The sequence below is a fragment of the Dermacentor variabilis genome, chromosome 1 (genome assembly GCF_050947875.1).
Source record: "Dermacentor variabilis isolate Ectoservices chromosome 1, ASM5094787v1, whole genome shotgun sequence".
In the NCBI taxonomy this organism is placed as follows: domain Eukaryota; kingdom Metazoa; phylum Arthropoda; class Arachnida; order Ixodida; family Ixodidae; genus Dermacentor; species Dermacentor variabilis.
Genome location: NC_134568.1, coordinates 25,474,347 through 25,495,215, shown reverse-complemented (window position 1 = coordinate 25,495,215; position 20,869 = coordinate 25,474,347). Strand labels below are relative to the sequence as shown.

The 20,869-nt window shown below is 49.9% G+C and overlaps 1 protein-coding gene across 1 annotated transcript in view; it reads left to right on the top strand.

Annotated features, from left to right (window-relative positions):
- The first annotated feature begins 1,593 nt into the window (after positions 1 to 1,593).
- The window catches only part of Cip4 (formin-binding protein 1-like Cip4), a 229,337-nt gene continuing 210,061 nt past the window's right edge, over positions 1,594 to 20,869 (top strand). Inside the window, exon 1 of the mRNA XM_075685694.1 lies at positions 1,594 to 1,812. Within this exon, the coding sequence (XP_075541809.1) occupies positions 1,789 to 1,812 (24 nt within the window). The 5' untranslated portion in view covers positions 1,594 to 1,788. The remainder of the gene's footprint in view (positions 1,813 to 20,869) is intronic.

Genomic DNA, 20,869 nt, shown 5'->3' with positions numbered 1-20,869 from the left:
ACCGCCGCCATTTTTTAAATATTTTCCCCATTCTCTGCGATCACTGCGATGCAACCGGTGGGCGCGGGGAGCGTTCCCTTCGCTGTATGCCTAGGCGCCGCGTCTCCCAACACAACAAGCATTCTAGAAGTGGTTTGATGATTTTTTTTTGTCCCTACAGACCCGTAAAGAAAGCTCCCACGGCTCGTAAAAATCACAATAGACCCCCTTTTTCAGCGCGCGTCATCTGCCTTTGCGATGCATGCATAAGGGATCATGTGATTTGGTCAATTTATTGTGTTGCTAACAGAGTCAACTTATATAATGTTATCTGCTCATTTCATTCGGTACCAAACACTGAGCGACCGAACTCAGTGAGATGCTCAAAAAGACGAACATCTGAAGTATGCAATGTAGATATAATGTTCCTGCTTATGTATGAGTGTGTTCTCTGCAGATAAACTAAATTTTTTCCTTCAGGTTTTCTAATTTTCAATGACAGCGCAGAACTTTGAATTGCTTGTGTGTGTTATTGCGTACATGCTATACAGACGAAATAACAGGCACACTATATATTATCTTATATTATGAGGAACACAGATTCAACAGAATTACGGAAGCAGCTTCTGCCTTTAATAAAAGATACCTCTCACTTCAAGAATAATACTACAACAGAATACCGCTAGAAGCATAAAAGAAATACGTCGATAAACTTAGAAGCGATCTAGAAGAAAGCGATTTTGCAAAGACCTGATGCCCTTTAAAAGCAGGAAGCAAGACAAACCTTTGATGCAAGGTTTGCAAATAAGTTCGCGTAATTCATTAACAGGGTACGTGACTCGGAAATGTAGGCTGTCCCCTCGGAAAAAGAGCGTTAAATGTGTCGAAATTTATTTGTGCCAGAAATACCTGCCATACATTGACTTGCATTCCTCCCCCCGTAAAGAATTCCTATGTCATTATATCCTGCATGCTTACGGCTGCTGTTATCGAAAAGCCGGTAGCGTTATCAGGCGCTTCGTTTATGTCTCGTATGTGTACAACGCAACAGATTTGTGCAGTACCTTTATGTATACTTTGAAAAAAGAACATAAAGTACAGCAGAACACTTGTTTTTTTCTTCGTGAGTGTAGCCGTACGAATCGGCGCGACACGAACGCAGCGTCGCAATGAGCCCGACAATGGCGGCCTCCGTAGCAGACGACGCAGTTGTCCTCGCAGGTTTTATGCTCGCAGGTTCGCGGACGGGGACGTCGGGTAACCATGGGGTAGCGTTGAGTTTAGAGGATATAAAGAAAGAAAAAAAAATAATAATAAAATAGGAGGGGGAGCAAAAGGCTAGGTGGCGCCAGCCGCCGCCCGTTACAAAGGGTATAGCCGCCATCCATCCATCTATTCATTGAACATAGAGTTACTATAGTTTGAATAACGTTGTTTTGGGAATGGCCAACGTATCTTGAAATGAATGAAATTATGTTACCCTATGTTGCACAAAATTAAAAAAAAATAACATTATATAGACAAATCTGTTTGTACAAGAGTTCGTGTTTCAAACTTCAAGTATCATTGTCTACAACGGCCGCCAGAGGCCGCGGCCAGTCAGCGATAGGCGGCCATCTTGCTCAGAGCTGCTCCTGCGTGTGTCACAAAATGATGGCTGGTGTTTGTGTCGAAATGGAAGAACAGACGTGCATCTGAAGCTCTGAAACGTATACGAGAGGTGTGGCTCAAACTGCTGTGATACTGCTCAGCGTTTATTCGTCGAAAACATCGTTTGCAACTGCACGCTGGATATTCGTCAATGAAAACATGAGTTGGGGTCTGGAGCTCTGGGTGAGTGTCCGTTCTTGCACTTCTGCCGATGAGCACGCGTTGCGTGTAAACGGTGCAACTTGCGGTAGAAACTTTTGGACGATGCACTGAGAACTGAGCTCCGCACGTTGTTTTGCTATCGGACTTCATGCTCTTCATCCTATGCGCGCATAGAATGTCGAAGGTTTCTAAGCACCATTAAAGACATTCACCGACCACTTCATCCTTTATTCCCAGCCTCACTTGTCGCACAAGTGAGCCCCACGCTTGTCCTGCGGCGTTGTCTAAGCAGCCTCAGCCTTCAACGTTGGGTGACCTCAACAACGAAGGAAAATGTATTTCGCCCAACCATCGGGTGCCTAACGAGTTTTGAATTAGCGGGTGAAACGTAGTGGTGTATCTTGAAGCGGAGTGTCATGCGTTACTGACCGAAATGCTATGATCAAGCCAGCATGATCGTTTTTTATTGTACTGTGCACTGTTATGTGTCTGTTGGTGTTTTCGTGAAAATCTTGTTTACGTTCTGTGAAGGAACTGCTTACTGGCAAATTTACTATTATCGCCGTGCCCATGCTCGAGAGTCGCTCAGAGATAACACAGCTTACTCCTCCGACCGAAACGAGTAAGCTGTGTTATTTGGTGTCGGCATTCATGCAAACAGTGCGGTTAAACACGCGCTTAGTTGTTGGTGCAAAAGTTGATGCCGCTAAACCTGGCTTGTCGTTCGTTTGCTTGGTTGTTATGTTAGTGTTGCTTTAACTAGGTGCTTTCTTCCTGTTAGCGATGACCGCTGAGACAAAAACATTGCGTACGTAGAAACGGGTTAAACGAAGGTACCGTCGCCATCAAGGTTGAGAAATGAAGAACATAAAAAGAATAAACAGGTAACGGTTAATCAGGCACGACAAACCGGGTATGCACCTTTGGCTTTGGTTAATGGGTCTATATGAAGAGCTTTCGCTTTCGAACGGAAATCTATCGATAGTTGTTGACCCACCACATCTCGCACGTTTCGTGCGTACAGCGCTCATTTCAATGCACGTGTCCCGTGTCGTCTAGGTGGAATGGGGTTAAACCTGCGAAGCAAACGCCTAGGTCGCTGCGTGTGGAGAAAGGAACTGCCTTGATGTTCTCCGCGCTTTGCCTTGTTGTTGCTCGCGAGGCCGAGCCGTGTTGGATGATGCGCATCTTGCGCCCATCCCAACAGCAGTGTATCGTTGTCATCCCGGTTGCGCGAGTAACTGATGTTCGAGCGCGTCAAGAAAAGAAAACACGCCACGGGGAAGTCGCGGTGAATATTCGGAAGTTCCATCACGTTTGTGACCGCCTCGGCCCGCCCGGAAGCTCACAAGAATGTCGGCCTACGCGAGAAGCACCATTTAATTGACTTCGTTTCGAGGGCGGCTTTTATTTTTCCATCGCCGAAGGCTAGCTGCAGATACTTGAGTGGCAGGTATTTTTTTTTCTGTTTGAGCGGAGGTTCACGTCACGAGGCGTCGTGGCAAAACTGACTCATACTTGTGCGTGCCAAGCATTGCTCACAATGTGACGTTTCGCGCGCTTTTTCTTTTTGAAATTCTTATCCTTAAGCCTTCCTGTTGCGTGCGTGGGTGCCTTTTGTTGCTAATGTCTGCTTTTCAAGCGAACACCTTGTCCATAAACCTGACATTTACAGCTACTTCCTGCGCAATGCCGTAATTATCAGTTTTCATGAGCCTCAACCGAACCGCAGCTTCAGCTGCGTCGTCTGGTTACGTTGTCGGGCACTGGTGCGAAACGCTCGAGAGTTATAGATAAGGGGGCGCCAACGGAACGCAAGCCGATTCCGTCCCCTAATGTCATTCGTCGTGACTAGAGAGTACCAGTACACTATAGGGCATGACGAAGCAGTGAACAATGAACGCGGGAAACCTGTACGACCCTGCTCACGGAGGAATGTGTGCGCCTGTTTGTTTGAAACTGATTGAAATTGCCTCCGGATAATATATGTTGTTGCTGACTCTAACCTTTATTCGAGATGCTATTCCGTTTTTTTTTTCACCAAACCCACCTCTCCTCTTCCCACTTAGGCCATAGTTTTGGAATAAATGTACCCATTTTAGTGCGCGAGCATTCTCTCTCTCCTGCATCTCTCCCCCCTTCTTTTTCTTTTTCCGCCGTGTATGATTGTTTCAGACTTTCAGACTGACTCCAACCAAATAACTGAATTTTATTAGCCCGTTTCGGAGCCCATTCGGCTCCTTCTTCAGGGGTTGTTCTTTGGGGTGGCGTTGCGCAGCTTTTAAAGGGTCTTTTGTAAAGAACGGAGGGGAGAGTACGGAAGGTGGGGAGGCACTTCACAGACGGGAAGGGGTCAGTCTACCGAAAACCAACCCACACGGGCCTCTACCTTCATTTCCAATCCGACCATCCGGCAAACCACAATGCGTCTGTTGTAAATTATTTATTCAAAAGAGCCGAAACTCATTCCTCATCGGAATCGGATCAAAAGAAAGAAAAGAGAGTGGTTCTCAACGAACTTGAAAGGTATGGCTACACATATGACTTGATTCGAAAAACAACCCGACAACAAAAAATAAAAAGCAAACTACGGGACCTTCAGCCGTTAACTTCTCCCCAACCCCAGTAGCGAGTGTCCATCCCGTACGTCAGAGGTACCAGCGAAGAAGCGCTCAGCCGAATCTTAAAAAGAAAAGGCCTCAAAGTGGCGCACAAACCGATAAACACTTTGAACATCCTCCTCCCTAAACCAAAAGATTGTCTACCAAAAGAAAAAGCTCAAGGCGTCGTACATCGGGGTAACCAAAAATCTAAAGGAAATGATCAGACAACACGAGAACGACGTCAGAACATTCAACCGTATACGCAGCGCCGTCGCCGAACACACGACGATGCCGACCACAAAATTGCTTTCCAGGACACTCGAATCCTTCAAACGGAGACGAACTCGCGAAAAATACTACTGGAGTCATGGCACATTCAGAATACGGGGGGGGGGGGGGGGGATAACATAAACCGCGTGAAGCGCAACCTACCCTCGGTGTATATCCATGGCCTTGGCGACATGATGAAAAGAAGAAAAGGAAGCCCAGACAGGCAGATTCCCGCTCGAGTTCAACACGAAAATGTCGCCGCTGCAACTGCCCCCCCCCCCCCCCCCGCCTCCCATCTGCGGCACTCTCGCGGGCCAAGCTCCCCCAGCACCGGTCATCCCGCCGCCCACCACCACGGCAGCCCTCTCACACTTTTGTTCCCCCCTTTTCTCGTCTGTGAAGTGTCTCCCCACCTTCCGTACTCTCCCCTCCTTTCTTTACATAAGACCCTTTAAAAGCTGCACACCGCCACCCCCCTCCAAGAACAACCCCTGAAGAAGGAGCCGAATGGGCTCTGAAACGTCGGGCTAATAAAATTCAGTTATTTGGTTGGAGTCAGTCTGAAAGTCCTAATCAATTTCCCAACCAGACAGGCAATTCTGTCGAAATGTTTAGCTTCATGATTGTTTCAGAATGATGTTACCGCATCGATAAACGCTAACTCTAATTTTGGTGTTATGCCGCGCTGCGGGTGCAGCGGTATCCGCAGCCGAATATTCCGGAATAATAAGAGAGCTAAATGGGGATTCTCGTCTGAGACGGGATATGGTACAGTGCAAACATTGTCAGCACCGATTTGGTTCGTTATTCCTCTCACGAGCGCAGTATAAAACAAAAGGCCGCATAAACGAAATGCGCAAAGAATAATCTCGCAAGTTGATAGGATAGAACATTTGAGTGGATAACTCGGAACTGTAAAATTTATCTCATTATATGCACTTTGTTAGAGCCGTGGCGAAAATATTCAGAGCAGGACAGTTGACTTTCTTTTTCGCAGCGGCAGGCGTTTGGAAGCGCTTATTGCGCCCACTAATTAGCTTGATGAACACTAACTGGCTAACTAACTTGTTAGTTGCAACTTTGAGGCGCATGTTGCAGTCGCTCAATTTGAAGACGGTCGGTGTGCACCACGGTTTCGAGATGTTCGTTCTGCAGGGCGGCACGAAGTACGTTGGCATTCCACAATCGTGCAGGACGTTGTAGTTGTGTAATAGTTTGTAAATCTGAAAGCTTATCCTTGTTCACGTGTTTTCCGTATTCGTTATGCAGGCGCGCGCGAACGAGCGAGTGTACGCACACATGTCGGTTCGTTGTCGAATTCGTAGTGACGAGCAATGCCAGGAGCCGGTGGCGCAGAGTTTTGGCTTCTGCGAGAGCCCCGACGCAACTGCGTATTTTTTTTTTTTTTTTTTACTTCGCTTTCAACCTCTCCTTCTATACGGAAATGTTTGCTGGGGAATTTCTGTTGCACGGGCGATTCCAGAGATTCCAGCTGCCTTTTGTAGCTCCGTTTTGACGCCAATCCGGCCCAAGAGCATTTGCACCTGACGGGCTGGTGCTAATGCCGGCCTCGAGACAGAGCGTCCTGCCCGTTGTTGGTTGGCAACTGACCGTGTTTGCATGCGCATTGGCAGCCTGGTCAATACGAGACAGCATACCACCTTAGCTCCATTTCGATTCGCCCGCACTTGCTAACTAGTTCGGGAGGTGCTTCACTTGGCAGTTCGTTTCCCCAGTTCGACGTGGCGGCATCTGGACGTCGCCATTCGTTTCACACGTTGCAGGCTCCGTGCAGGACGAGTTCGCAGCATTTCCTGCGCTCCTCAGAAAGTTGGTGCAGGGCTCGTGCCGGTGTCGGTTCTGCACGAGCAAGAACTGGCGCTGAACTGGCTCGGCCAAGTGCAGGCGAATTGAATGGACCGTTGATCAGGGCGGATTGATGCGTGGTGTTTATCGTCCCAAAGCAACTCTTGAGGCTATGAGGGACGTCGTAGTAGAGGGCTTCTGCGGGTGTACCTAAATCTACGAATACACGAGCGTATTTTTTTTTTCTTTCAATTTTGCCTCCATCTAAATGCAACCACCGTGGCCGGAAATCGAACCCTCGACCTCGCGCTCAGCAGCAGCATGCCGTATAGCCTCTGGGCCACCGCGGCGGGTGCCGCTGTGTTCCGAGTCTCGATGACGACAGCCGTTACGAGATGTGGCGCCCGCTGCGAGTTACTCGTCAGAAATAATTCGCATGCGGATGTTGTGTGCGGGACGCGCAAAAAGAAAAAAAAAAGAAAGAAAGAAAGGAAGGAAAGAAAGCGCAACGACAGCATTCGTGCTGCTTCAGGAAAGGCTGACTTCGTCCTTCCGGACGCGGGTTCGAGCACACACATTTGTGTTGCTCGAACCCGCATTAAACACATCGATTTGTCGGTCTTCGTGCCGCGGGTCGTGCACGTATTCTCGTCTGGGCACCGTGGAGTCGCGACTATCGGTGTTTGTCGTCAGTTTGTTCTCTAAGCGTCGTGTGGCGGTCTTTTTTTTTTTTTTCTTGTGTGTGTGTGTGTCGTCCCGTTTGGCGTCCCACCTTGTGCTACACTGGATATCGGCCTCGCTGTCGCTCCTTCGCGGCGCCCATCCGGATCGATTGATTCTTCGCACCGATCGCGGCCAGGGAGAGCGGGTCCTTTTTTGAGTGGCGTGCCAGACCAGGCTCGGCCATAAGCGACCGCCTTCCTTCACGTGTTCCTCCTTTCAGGGGGGTCGGCGCCCATAGCCCGCGCTGGCGACCGTGCTGCAGAGCTCGAAATGTGTGTGTGTGTGTGTGTGTGTGTGTGTGTGTGTGTGTGTGTGTGTGTGTGTGTGTGTGTGTGTGCGTGCGTGCGTGCGTGCGTGCGTGCGCGCGCGCGCGCGCGCGCACACATGCCCGCAGGTCTCGTTTCAGAACTCGCGCCGGTGGTGGAAGGCGCGCAACTTTTTCGCGGTGCCTGCGTTGGTCCCGCCCTGACGGTCGGTTACCCTTTCTTTGTTGCCGCTTCCAGTGAAATCGTTTTGTGAACAATGCTGTTCCTTACGTTAAACCGAGTGTCGTAGGTATGACCTTAGCACGCAAATTTTTCTACCGTGCATCTTTCGCTCAATCTTGATGACCACGGAACACTTTTTTTAAATTTTTTTATCATTATGACATTTTTTTTTTCGCGACCACCGCGCGTCTCTGTAGAAACGGTGTAATGAACAAACATTTTGCGCTCGCGGTGTCTCCTTGTCAGGACGGGTTAACGTGCGACTACCGTCACCACCCTGAAGCTTTCGAGTGTTCGGTGTTGTAACATTTTGTGCTATACATTGGCTCCCGAGCCGGCCTGCGCATATTCAGAAAACAGTAGCGCATGCCGCAGCGAGTGTTGTCTACCCTCGGTACAGCGCTTGCGGCAATCGCGTGCGCCTTGCGCTGCCGCTGTCGGAAGTCCCCGCGTTCCATTTGCAGCAGCGGCGGATGCCGGGAGCACTTATTGGCCCTTTCCAACGTCTCGCCGATGCAGCGTCTCGCGGGCGACCGATCGGGTATGACGGAGCGCGGTCGTTATTCATCGACCGTTATCGGGGGAATCGTGCCGGGATATCTCGCGATGCCGTCGCGGGATATTTCCACGAGCATCGTAAGCGGCACGTGCTCAGTCTGTCGCGCGCAATGACCTATGGCGTTGCGTCGGCTGATAGAGGCTTGATCGGCATAGCGGCGCGTGCGGAATTTGGGCAAATTCGGTTCTTTCGTGCGCCAATCAAATCGACCCTTTTCTTTTTTCTCGGATGATGCGTACGTTTCACAACATTCATCAGTGAATTCTTTTAATTTTCCGTGTGGAATCTGTACTTGCGCTGTTTTATAAGGTTGACTAAATTATGCGTCTGTGCGGGTGGGATCGGTGTACAGGGTGTTCTTTTTTTTTTAGCTGCACCAACTTTTTAAAAATGACTGTGGCAGTTCGCACATTTCTAACCCTTGATCTAAATTACTCGATTAGGGGACCATTTCGTCTACAACAAATCAAAACAAATTGAATAATTAACATAACTGCGCTAATCAAGTTTTCAATTAATTCTTTTACGGCGCATATTTCCGTCTACGAATTGTAGCCGGTGAGTTCGGAAGGCTTATCCACTTGGAACGAATTCACAGGACACCACCAGTTTCGAGGTATTAATTTTCGAAGTGTCCGACGAAATGCATTGGCGTTCCACTTACTTTTGTGCTTTCATGTGTAAAGCAGCCGTTTTCTTGAAACAGTAAGTGCAACAAAAGTGCGTTCTTACCACGAGTTTGACGGCGCATATCTCGGAACCAGTGCCATCTTCAGAATTCGTTCCAAGTCGATAATGCCTGGCGAACTCGCTGGCTAGAATTCGTAGATTGAAATGTCTGCTTTAATTAAGAAAGTTAATTAACGTAATTATGTTAGTTATCCGATTAAGGATCTAGATTTCATAGAAGTAATGGCCGCGTGGGTTAGAATTGTGCTATTTGCCACTGGCAATTCTTAAACATTTGGGTCAGCTAAAAAAAAAATAAGTAAAAACACCCTATACACCGAGGTCATCGACTCGCAGCTCTTCCATATTGTTCTTTTGCATTCGCAAAATGCAAAATAGGTTGAAAAAAAAAGGATGTATTCAGCCTAAAGCCGAAAGTATACTCGAGTCCGAAGCTCTAACGCTGCCTTTGATCGCCCGTCATGATGCGGGCTTTCTTCGCCGACGACGCCCGCACCCCTTGCGCCCTGGTTTGCGCACCTGTGCGGGGCGTCGCAGCACGTTTCGCCGGATCTCGCACAATTAGGTGCACTTCGTCGGTAATGCTCGCGCCCTGCTCGCTAATTCTCTGCTGCCACTCGCCAGTTGATGGCATTCGTCGTCGCCTTTAATGAGGTTGTCGGCGTGTTATAATGCTAAAGAAGACTCCCGTATACAGTGTCCACTTCCGGCACATCGCGGTAGCTATACGTGGCTGTGTCGTGCCGCTGCTGTGCACGACGTCGCCAAGCCGATCCCGGCCGTGGTGCACGTGACCGCATTCCGACATGGGCGGTGTGCAAGAGCGCTCGTGCAGCGGGCATTGTTGTGCGCGTGTAGATAATTCCAGGTGGTCCAAATTAATCCGGAGTCTCCCACTACGGCTTGCCTCATAATCAATATCGCTCCGGCGGCCTCTGTGCTTTTTCGACGGCAAAATAATCCGGAGAAAGAAATGCGAATGCACTGCGCAGCAGAAAGACAGAATTCAGGTAAAACGAGATGCGGATGCGAAACGCGTGCAGCGAGCAGAGGACAAACTCGCAAACCGTTCAAAAAAAAAAAAAAAGTCTCTAGCGACAAACGCGTAATTCGCACGTCGTTTTCAAACGCATATACGACGTGCGTGAGTGAATGCGTGCTGTGTTGGGGTTCTGTCACTCGGTTTACCGCGTCCCTATTACATATTTGTCGTAGAGTCGCCACCTTGTCGTTCTATCTCTGCTATGCCGCTTACCATTTACTCGCACCGAGCGTGCGATGAACCGCGTAATAATCACTCAAATTCCGGCCGGCCGGCGCAGTAATTGCGGCAGTTCCCGACGGCAGCTCTGTCCGAGCCACGCGGAACTCCACGCTTGCGGAAGTGGGCGTGCCTGTGCGTGCCTGCCGCCGGCTGTGAGTCACTGGGTGATCCTATTTGAATGCGCCGCAGGGCACGGCATGGAGCGGGCAGGGCGCGCCTTGTCCACGGCCACTGTGATCTTTCCCTCTCGAACCCCCCCCCCCCCCCCAAAGCCCGCGGGATGGGTGCTAGAGGGATCGCGTTACCACGGCGTTGCCCGAGTTCGCCGCGACCACGGAAATGGGCATCCGCAAGCGTCTATGCCCGTTGTGTTGTAGAAAAAGGGAAGCATGCGAATGGGCAGGACCTCGTCCCTGTGTAAGATGTCGTCGATTACTAGAAAATATGTTGTATCAGTCACTGTTTGTACCGCAAAATGTAACTCGAGCAACAGATGGTAAAAAAAAAAAAATCTTTCTTTTCTTTTTCTTTCTTTTCTTTTGCTGGCTATCCACGCGTGCATTGGAGTGTGCTGCGACTCATGTTCAGCACCGGCCGCTCGGACGCTGTGACGCCCACACTCGGCCTCCTCTTGGCGTTTACCCGCCGCGGTGGCGCAGCTGCTATGACTTTCTATCCTGAGCGCGAGGGCGCGGGTTCGACTCCCGGCGTCATTTCGACGAGAGAGAAATGCGCAAACGCCCGTGTACCGTGCATTGGGTGCCCGTTAAAGAACCTCAGGTGGTAGAAATTAATCTGGAGTCATCCACTACGGCGCGCCTCATAATCGTGTCGTAGTTGGGCAAGTATAATTTTTTTTTCACTTGTTTTTGGGCGCGCTTCGTGGTTTACTTTGGCCAGGTGACGAACGGTTCGGACTCAAGTGCGGCGTTGTCGTGGTGGCTTGAAGCGGCTTTGCACTCGTTATCGTAGCCTCTCGACTGTCGTAACGGTCGGTGACGCACGTTCACGCGTGGAAACGGCGTTGCGCCTCCGTGATAACGAGCTCTCCTTCCTCTCGGGTGTCGCCATTTCCTTTACTGTTGCCAGGCTGCAGAGGCTGCCGTATCTCAAACAAATAGTGCGGGTCGTGAATCACGGCGCTGTCCCTCCGTCGGCGGTGATCCCGTTGGTACCGCGGTTTACGTGCTGGCGTTCAACAGCGGTCACGGCATGAACGCACTCCCTCGATGCGCTGTCGGTATTCCAGTGTACTTGCCGCCAACGCTGTGAATCGGCCGCCGAATTATCGAGGCTGTTCGCTTCGCGATTGGCTCGCGTAGCCTAATAAAACTTGGTTACTGGGCGAGCAGTTATTCGCGCGATAGAGAGACGCGTGGAAGAGGACTGGACGGGCGCCAGAACGTTGTTGCATGGTGCGGGAACTCCCTACACCTCCATTGGGACGTTAAAAGTGCCCGCGGTCACATAGCAACGCGGCGCGCCAGCGCCGCTTCCGCCACTGGTGGTTACGCGGGCATCCTGCTCGAAACAAATCGCAAGCAAAACAAAACGACACATTCATGACGTCACTAATTACGTGTCCAATATGTGTGAGAGAGAGGTCTGCTCGCAAGCAATCCTTTTTTCACGACTTGCTAGCGTAATTTCATCGTGCGTTCATGACCGGCGGGGCTAGGCTAGCGCGTCCATCATGAACTCGCGAACAAACACGCCGTGTCCTGCCATATATAGTTTTTGTTTTTGTGTATCTGGTTTCGTGTACTTAGTTTATTTCCGTTGTAACAAAACACGGGAAGTGCACTCATGTTACTAGGAAAAACAATTCGAAGCTCCTTCATCCGTGTAGGATCTCGCATTTTTCAGGAGCGATTCAAGAGGACTGATTTCTAAGTCGGCCAGGCGTGCACACAAGTCAGAGTTGGAACGTTTTGATTTTTACTCACTCATTTTGCACTCTGAGATGACTCGAAGCAAGGTCGAAATTTCAAGATACATAATCAACTTTCATTCAAAATTATAATTTGTGATGAAGCGAGCTGATGTGCCAGAATATCCAAACTTGCGATAAATTCTCTAGCCGTTTTTTAGCCTCTGAACAAAGCAGCCGCGTGGTAACCAGTAGATATCGCTAAGGTTTGCTCAAGCGTTCTTTCTACTGAGAGCTCCTACAGCCGTCGGTGGTGCAAAATTTGGCCAGAACGGGTTACTTATATCTGCGTCCATGTCACAGTAGCAGCGGCACATGAAAAGTGGGCTAAGAATTCCGTTTGCGCGCGATTTCGCCCTCACATGCTCTGAAAAGTCAGATTGATCGGGCTTTTTTGCCTATTGCAGTCTTGGCAATATACGTGGACAAAGCAAATTATGAGCAAAATGTGTAGCCGAACTAACACGAACTCAAGTCCATCATTACAAGTATTTCAGCGGCAGCGCAATGGCTATAATGACCATCATGAGGGGTGAACCGAGCGACATTGATACGTCACCCAGGCTTGTGCAGGAAATTTGGTTCCCCTGCCACACTTTCGTCCTCGCGCAAAACGAGTACCTGCTGATAAATTCTGTACAAGACTCGTGCTTACCTGTCGTCATTGGGAAACCTGAAAAAAAAAAAAAACTTTCTTTTTTATTTCTTTGAAACCGAAACTACCGCTCGTCTTCGGAAGGGGTTTTACTGTAGCGTGGAAAGTCTAAGCATGGTCGAAGGAAGCGACCAAGAAAGCTACGCTTCAATACACGTCGAAGTACTTCGCTTTCCCTTTGCGAGCGCTCGGTGCGCGTTAATCGTCGCTTGCATCGGCAAAGCAGCACCCATAAAATGTGGATAAGAGGCAAAGAAAGCTTCGGCTTAATGCAGGTACTGCATATAACCACTCTAGTACTAGGATTGTATGAATGTGTCGGGTTAGGCGTGCTTGCAAAAACCGCCGCTCCGGACTGCCTTGGTTTTTTCTTTTTTTCTTTTTCACTACCTGTGGGACCGGCCCATCGTGCCCTTAAGACGGCAGACACCACTCGCAGAGTGGAAGGAAGGGTCAAAGAAAACTTCGCTTTAAAGGGCCCATTCATGCTTATTGTAAAGTCGCGATGAGACGACGTCGGAGCCAGTAGCCGCGCGCGCCGCCGCAACTGCTTAAAACGATGCCACATACTGTACCGATATGCCGCTGATACCGCTTTCAGCCCTTTAGGGTTATGGAATTTCGCATTAGCTCTGTGGGGCGAGGGGGGAGAAAGTCAACCGACTGTAACGATGCGATCGTCAGCCGGATGCACTTGCGGTAAATTCTTTCTTTATACTAGGAGAAACCATTCTGCGGGTACGTCAGTCATGAATACAATAGAGAGTTTTAGAATAGGGCCCTCAAAGAGCTTTGCGGGTGTTAGCGTTGGGGCACGCAGCAGTGAGGAGTTTTAGAATAGGGCTTTGCGTTTGCGGATAGCGTCTTGCGCTGACAGCGCCACTATGGCGTCGAAGAAAAGCTATTAGAAATAATTAAAATAAAATATGCCGTTTTATGATAAGAATTATAATTTTGACTTTCATGTTTTCGCGTTTAATTACAACTAAGAGGTTATTCTATTAGCAGCAAACAATTAGTTACGCTTAGTTTTCAGTAACCAACTTTACGTGCCTTATTCACCAGCCAAGCAAAGCACGGCTTACGAGCCATGCAATTGACAATAGAATTCGCAATCAGCGGCGTCTAATGAATGTCTTCATAACACACGCTAGTTAAGAAAAAGGGATAACCGCAGTCACTTCTAGCTTGCAAACTTCACGCGTTACCACGAATGGAGCCCAGTTTGGCGCTAGGTTAGAGCCGTCGCCTCGATGGGTGCCGCCATGCTTTTTTTACGCAAATTTTTTGGGCCAGTTTTTGGGGCTCTCGCTAAATCGGTGAAATAGCGTGCCCGACGCAAAACCCAAACACAGTTTACGTCTTGCGCATGCGCAGTGGCTTCGACGCTATTTCTTTGGGGCCCCAAACGTTTGGGGCCCCTATTTTAAAACTCTCTAATATTGAACACATACCACGGATGAGACGATGCCGATATGTTCTTGCATCGATGCAGGCTGAACACGAGCGCACTTGCGACCAGCTCCGGGGGCCCAATCGCTGTGGCGTTCTTTGTTGCGCGCAATAACGCGGGTTCTACTCCCGGCCGCATTTCGGCGCAGGCGGAAAGCAAAATAAGCAAAGCGCTCGTAGTCGCGCTTTGGGTGCACATCAGAGGACTCACGTGGTCAACGATTGATCCGGATTCCGCTATTGTGGCGTCTAGTAGCCCCGTAGTTGCTCTGGCACGTTAAGTTCAATCAATCAATCAATCAATCAATTAATCAATCAATCAATCAATCAATCAATCAATCAATCAATCAATCAATCAATCGCAACGTCGCCGTCACACTCTACGCGCACTGCTTCCGTGTTCGCGCCAAGGCCCCTCCGCAGTGACGCTCCGGACGTTCTGCATCACTGTCCTAAACACGGTGTTCGCTGGAACGAGCGGAAACGCCTTCCCTAAACCCCTTTGCAGCACCCGGAATGGCTCGCACGCTGCCTGTTTTCCCGCCGTTGTGTGTAGTGCAGCCGGAAAACAGAGCGCGCGAAAGAACGTGGCTGGCCGCGCGTGTACGCTACACCAACTCGTCTCGCAATGCTTTGCGTAATCTCGTACCGTTTTGCAGGCCTCTCCTATGCTTCGATCGCAGTGTTTTGATTATGCTAGCCGAGAAAGGAAGCGTGATTTCGTACTGACATATTGTTTTGGGTTCATTATTACCAATTCGAAAGTGTTGTATGACCCGTTACGCGAAAATCCGGCGTCGTCGGAGTCGCCACCGAGCGACGGTACAAAAAAAATGGCCGACGGCGCGAAGAGTGAAAACACGTCAAAAATGCTCGGATTGACTTCACGTTTCTCAGGGAGGTTCCTGTAAACAAAGTAAATCAATGGCTTTGAAAAGAAAACTTGATAAATATCGGTCTAGGCTGGGAATCGAGCCCGGACCTCCTGGGTGCGAGGCGAGCACGCTTGCCCGACACCACGGCGGCTCCACGGTTCTGGTTCACTAAAGGTGTGCCGAGTGCCTGCACCATTGCACGCGTCACATCGAAAGGTGTGTCCTATATAATGGTACGTGCGTCATTGGGCACGTGGCGGCGTAACCTATGCGGAGGAGGAGGTGGCGACACGTTATGAGTGCGTAAAATAAGTGCATACAATAAGAACCATTAATGTCCAATTGAGCGCCACTGAGCTATCCCTGGAGTTATGAACCCGTCGCGGGCATGCGAGCGCGTTGAGGCGCTTGGCTCTTTTGATTTGGTCTTACCGAGGCGCTCTTAGAAAGGCAGTCGAGAGCTTGCGCGGACGAGGAACGCGCGCAAAAAATAAAAAAATCAACATAAAAGCAATTCGTTAAAGCGGCTGTAGTGCTTTCGCATTCCTTCGCATTCCCACACATAGGTAATCTTAATTGTGTCTGCCGAATTATTATTATTATTATTATTATTATTATTATTATTATTATTATTATTAACAACTTCTGATGACCGTTTGAGAAAGTCTTCGTTACCTTGCTGTGACCTCTATTTTCATAGGATTTTTAAATGTTCTTCTCGTTCACTGCCATTCAGAAAGTTTTCGTTTGGTTTTCAGTTCTATCCTGCTGAATAGGCCGTTTGGTAATGAGTGCTCGTCGAAGCTGTACCCTGTTGGACATTATCTCGCTTCCCACAATTTCTGGTCAGCCAAAATGCATTTTATTTGAGTTTTTTTTTTGTTTTTGTTTTCGAGAGAGAGCGTCTGACTTTTTTTTTTTTTCAAGAGCAGACTGACTTGCCGAATTTTTCCGTACGTCAATCTGATCTCTGTCTGGAAATATTACCTCTAAGGGTAAACTCGGCATCGTTCGCATTCAAGCAATGGGACCATGGGCTTTTCTCGCTCGAACCGTCCAGTGCATGGAGGGTTTGTGACGACAGGTGTACGTACTGTCCGAGAGCGAAAGTTTTGTCACCTCGGCAGGTCCTCGAGGCGCTCGAAAGGCACGGACCCAGCGAGCCGGCAACGGCGAGCGGAGACCCGCGCCGAGTAACGGCACCTTCGAGGATGACGTAGGCCCTCGTCGGGGCGCGCGAGCGCCCAACTGCAGGCATAAATAAAGTTTCTCCAATCCAATTCAATGTCACCTCGGCACGAGTTACGAGTGAGTTATTTTCCGGAGGACTCGTGCAGCGTGGAATTGTGACATGTACTGCATTGGTCGAGCGCGCACCGCGTGCGTTTCGGATTTGAGGCTTCTTGTCTGTAAGATGTGTTGAGGAAGAAACTTTTTTTTTTTTTTCGTGGCACATGTTGTGAAGAAGCACAGGCTTCTTCCCAACGATTGTACGTAAGTACCGATCTGGAGCGACCGTTCTCCGTATACAGCAGCACTGCGTTCGTGGCAGCCACTGCACGCAATTGTCTTGAGAACGGCTGAGAGCACCTGTGCGTGGCAGATATTTCCCGACCCGTGCGCGAGCGACGACCGAGACGGAAACGAGCGTCGTCGTCGTCTTCATCTCCCTTGTGGCGGCTGAGGCGGTAGTGTGAAAGGAAACTGGTCTCTGCGGCCCTGTGTACCGTCTCTGGTGTTTTTTGTGGGCCGCGCTGAAAGCGAGCGCATTCTCCCAGCCCGGCGAAGCTCGTTCTTTTTTTTTTTTTTTTCCTTTGCCTACATTTGGACTCGTTAACTTCCTTTTTTTTTCTATACATTTCTGACGGTTTCGGACAGTCTTTCCGACCTAACGGTGTTTGACGGAAGAATGTCAGTTTCCCTCGATGGACGTTGCCATAGGATATAGAAACCTTCCCTCGTGTGATGTTCGTGTAGCATTCTACTGTTATTCGGAAGAAGCGGCTCAAGTTCGATATGATGGAAATGTGGGGCTTGTTGGTACGCTATCTTCGCATTGCGTACAGCGCGGGGTAAAGCACCGACATCAGAAGGACACCTAGCAGGACGACACGAGGCGTCTTGTGTTGTCCTGTGTCCTCCCTATTATCGGTGTTTTTTACCTTGCGCTGTACGCAATGCGAAGGCAAATGAACCACCCGCTGCGGTGGCTCCGTGGCTATGACGTTCTGCTGCTGAGGACGAGGCCGCGTGTTCCATTTCTGCCCGCGGCGGCCGCATTCCGATGGGAGCGGAATGCGAAAAAAAAATTCAGACGGGCTTTGGGTACGCGTTAATGAGTCCCCAGATAGTCGAAACTAATCCGTAGCCTTTCGATACGGCGTTTCTCGTAGCCCATGAGTTCCATTTGGGACGTTAAATGTTGACTGTCAGAAAAACTCGACTATGTAGCTCAGAGGCGGCAACTCTTGGTGCGCCATCATGTGTGATCGCCTTGTGCTCTGCGGCGCTAAGCAAACGCGTCCATGCATGTGTCCGACAATTAAGTTTTGCGGATTATGTGTTTGTGCAAATTGGCCCTAACGTCACGCTTTAGGCAACACACTGGAAGCTGGAGGCAGTCAAGCGATGCAATCGAAGTACTTAGACGGTTGTAGTTTGCAAGTGCGCGCAGGTTTAATGGCGGACCTTTGACGCCGACCCTGTCGAGGCGATCTACGCGATAATAGATTTTTTAAGCGTAGCGTTGTCTTTATACCGTTACCGATAACGGCTGCGCTTGTGCAATAATTGGGTAAAAAAGCGGTAACGGTAGAAAGGTAACGCTACGCTAGAATGCCCTCTGCCGCCTCTGCGTGTTTTAAGCTTGGGCCAGAAACGCTGGTGTCGCGACCTCGCATAGCCTGCATCACCATCCATCTTTGTTCAGACTGTTTTTGTATAGTCGCTTTCTGCCGAATAATTATTGTAAACGGTGCACGATCCGACTGGCGTTGTTTCGGCGCGTTCTCGATACAGCGTGAGGCTTCACCCACCGAAGAGAAGCGCTTTCCTAATTCCACTGTCGCTTTTGATACGTGGTTGTGCTTGCGAACACTTCCATGAAGGTTTGATATCGTTTCAAGCACCGACGTTTATAGTGCCTGACAGTCCGCAATATGTTGCCAGTTTTGCGGCTATTTATTACACTTCTGGCGTAAGCAATACCGTTTAGCGTGAAGATTGTTGGCGGCACTTCAAAAATCATCGTTGACCATTCAAGACCGTGTAGCCCATTGTTTCATTGTGGTTTCATGCCGTCTTGCACTGACGCCCTCTGATCACTAGACTGGCGCATAAGCATTACTTTTTTTTTTTCGAACCATTATCGCCGCGTGACAGACATGGTCCTGGCAATCATCCAAAGCTTGAGAACTTGGGCATTGATCGTTTTAAAAGCTGAATGAGCTTGCTTGTCCATTCATATCGAGAGTCTTGACGAAGAACGTAAAGGGGGAGTGAGAGGGACAAATAAAAGGTCCTCTTATATATACTACGTGTGAACCACTGCCTACACCTTTTTCGAGGTTGAACTTCGTTTCTTATGCCGACTAGAGCAGATGCGGCATTTCAAAACTTTCATATATACGATAGCGCTCCATTTCGCGCGCACCTAGCTTTGGTCGTCGCTGCGGGCAGTTGGGAGCTGGCACAAACCATGAATCTGTTATGTGCCAGCTCCCTGGGGTCAGTGCGCGGCTGCTAGTTTATATAGACCGGTTTGCCACAAGCCTCTTCGCGTAACTAGCCTCCGCGTACGTGTAGAGAATGAGGCGAAAACACGCGATTAACGCATCTTTCTCTGGCTTAACGTAGGGCGAACCACGGGCAGATCGTACACGAGATCCTATATACGCGCGACCGCTCGTTGACTTCTCTAACGAGGCCATGGGCGAAGAAGCGTTGTCGCGTTACGTAACCCCAAGAGAAATGAGGGGCAAGGAGGAAATTGGTATGAATTTTAGGCCATATGGACGCAGGCCGAGTTATTGTCTTAACGCGAAGAATGGCCGACTCCCGAGCTCAGTCCTTGTGTCAGATTGGTTTTGCAGTGTCCGCTCTCTCAGGACGCCGGACATATTAGTGCAAAGGGTTAAAAATAATTCAGAGGTGGTTGGTTGGGGATTTTGAGGATCGGCAAGGGGTTTCATATAAGCCAGTGGGTGCGAGTTAAATATATTGTGTACCAGATTAAGACGCTCAATTGCGACGCGGTTGCAGCAGGGCAGAATCCGCTGTCTCAGTTTCGCTCGGGATTTCTGCGTCGCGCTAGTCGGCCTGCTCGAGAGACCAAGAAGTAGAACTGTTTACCAGGTTTTGACATGGAAGCTATAGTCTTTTCTCACAACCTCGCGATATCTTACACTTCTAGAACGGTGGAATTGGCTGGGACGTTTACTTTTAAGAGAGCGAATGCTTGGAAATTTGACAATTAAGTTGCCCAAATCGACCACTGACAAAGGGCGAGATCAGACTATTCAAGCACAGAGGGGGGGGGGGGGGGGACGTACAACACATAAATGCGACTGTTCTTCAACTAAGGGGCCCTTTTGCGTATCCAGAGTAGCATGTGCTGCAGCTTTGTGAAGGCGGCCGGATATGAAGCAAATTCACTTTACATTTCCTGCGCGGAAGAGCGCTGCCGTTAAAAATGCTGGACAGTGTTGGCGATTGTTTGACGTACCTGCGCGGTCTGCCTGTTCGGCAACGTTATGGCAGTCGCATTTTGCTTTTACCTCGGGGATACTTGTTTGCATATTATTGCAGGGGCGGGTGGTAGGCCAGGGAGCGGCGCTTGGGCAGCGCGTGTGCTGAGCGCGTGTGTAAGCTTTGAAGAAGGCACGTTTCGCGTTCGCATTTTGCCTTCCACGATGGTTGACACGATGATGTCCCGGCGTTTTGCGGCTGTCGAGCGTAATATATATGGCTCGAATCTCTGCTGCAGCGACCTTGTCTCGGTGGATGCGAGACAGAAGGGCGCCGACCCATTGATAATCCGGTGGAAGTAACAATCGCCAAATTGACCAGGCGCCTTCCGCTTCATCACTCCAATAGCCGTCTTGTTTGGGTCGTATAAAACGAGTGATCCGGCTTTCGTTCCTGCGTTGGGCTCGAGTTCTCGCTGTCGACCGTAAGCAGCGCATAGCTGTTCTGTAAATGATGAGTTCTTTTAGTGCCTCTGGCGTGGCGAAAAAGAAAAATCGACGCTATAATGCGCGGCTGAACCGAGGTTGCTCGCAAGTTTAGTCTGTGATGCTTGGAAGTGCTGTCGCATGCTCCTGTGGGGCCGTAGCCAGTCAGTTTGCGCATCGGCGATTCGGCCGTGGAATGCCGCGAGTGTAGCGGCCGCGCGAGCACCGCCCCAGGAGTGGTGCGCGCCGCCGCGCCAGCATACAACACTGCGCGGCTCTCGGCAGCCCTGTTGCTTGCTCCGCAGCGCGGCCTGCGGTCCTGGCGAGATAAGGAGCGCGACGAGATCTCTAGGAACGAGGGCCCCGCGGAGGAAGTGCGTGTCCGTGGGTGCGAGGGGGAAGTCTGGCACACCCCTCGGCGCAGAGTGTGATAACCTTCTGCACGGGAGCGGCAACTTCCGAGTTCACGGCGCTGAGCCTGTCGTTCTTCGCAGTGTGTGTGTGTGTGTGTGTGTGTGCGCGCCGTCGTAGTCATACGCCGTGTGTGGCACGATCACTTGTGGAGTTCATGTGCGCAAACAAGATGCACATC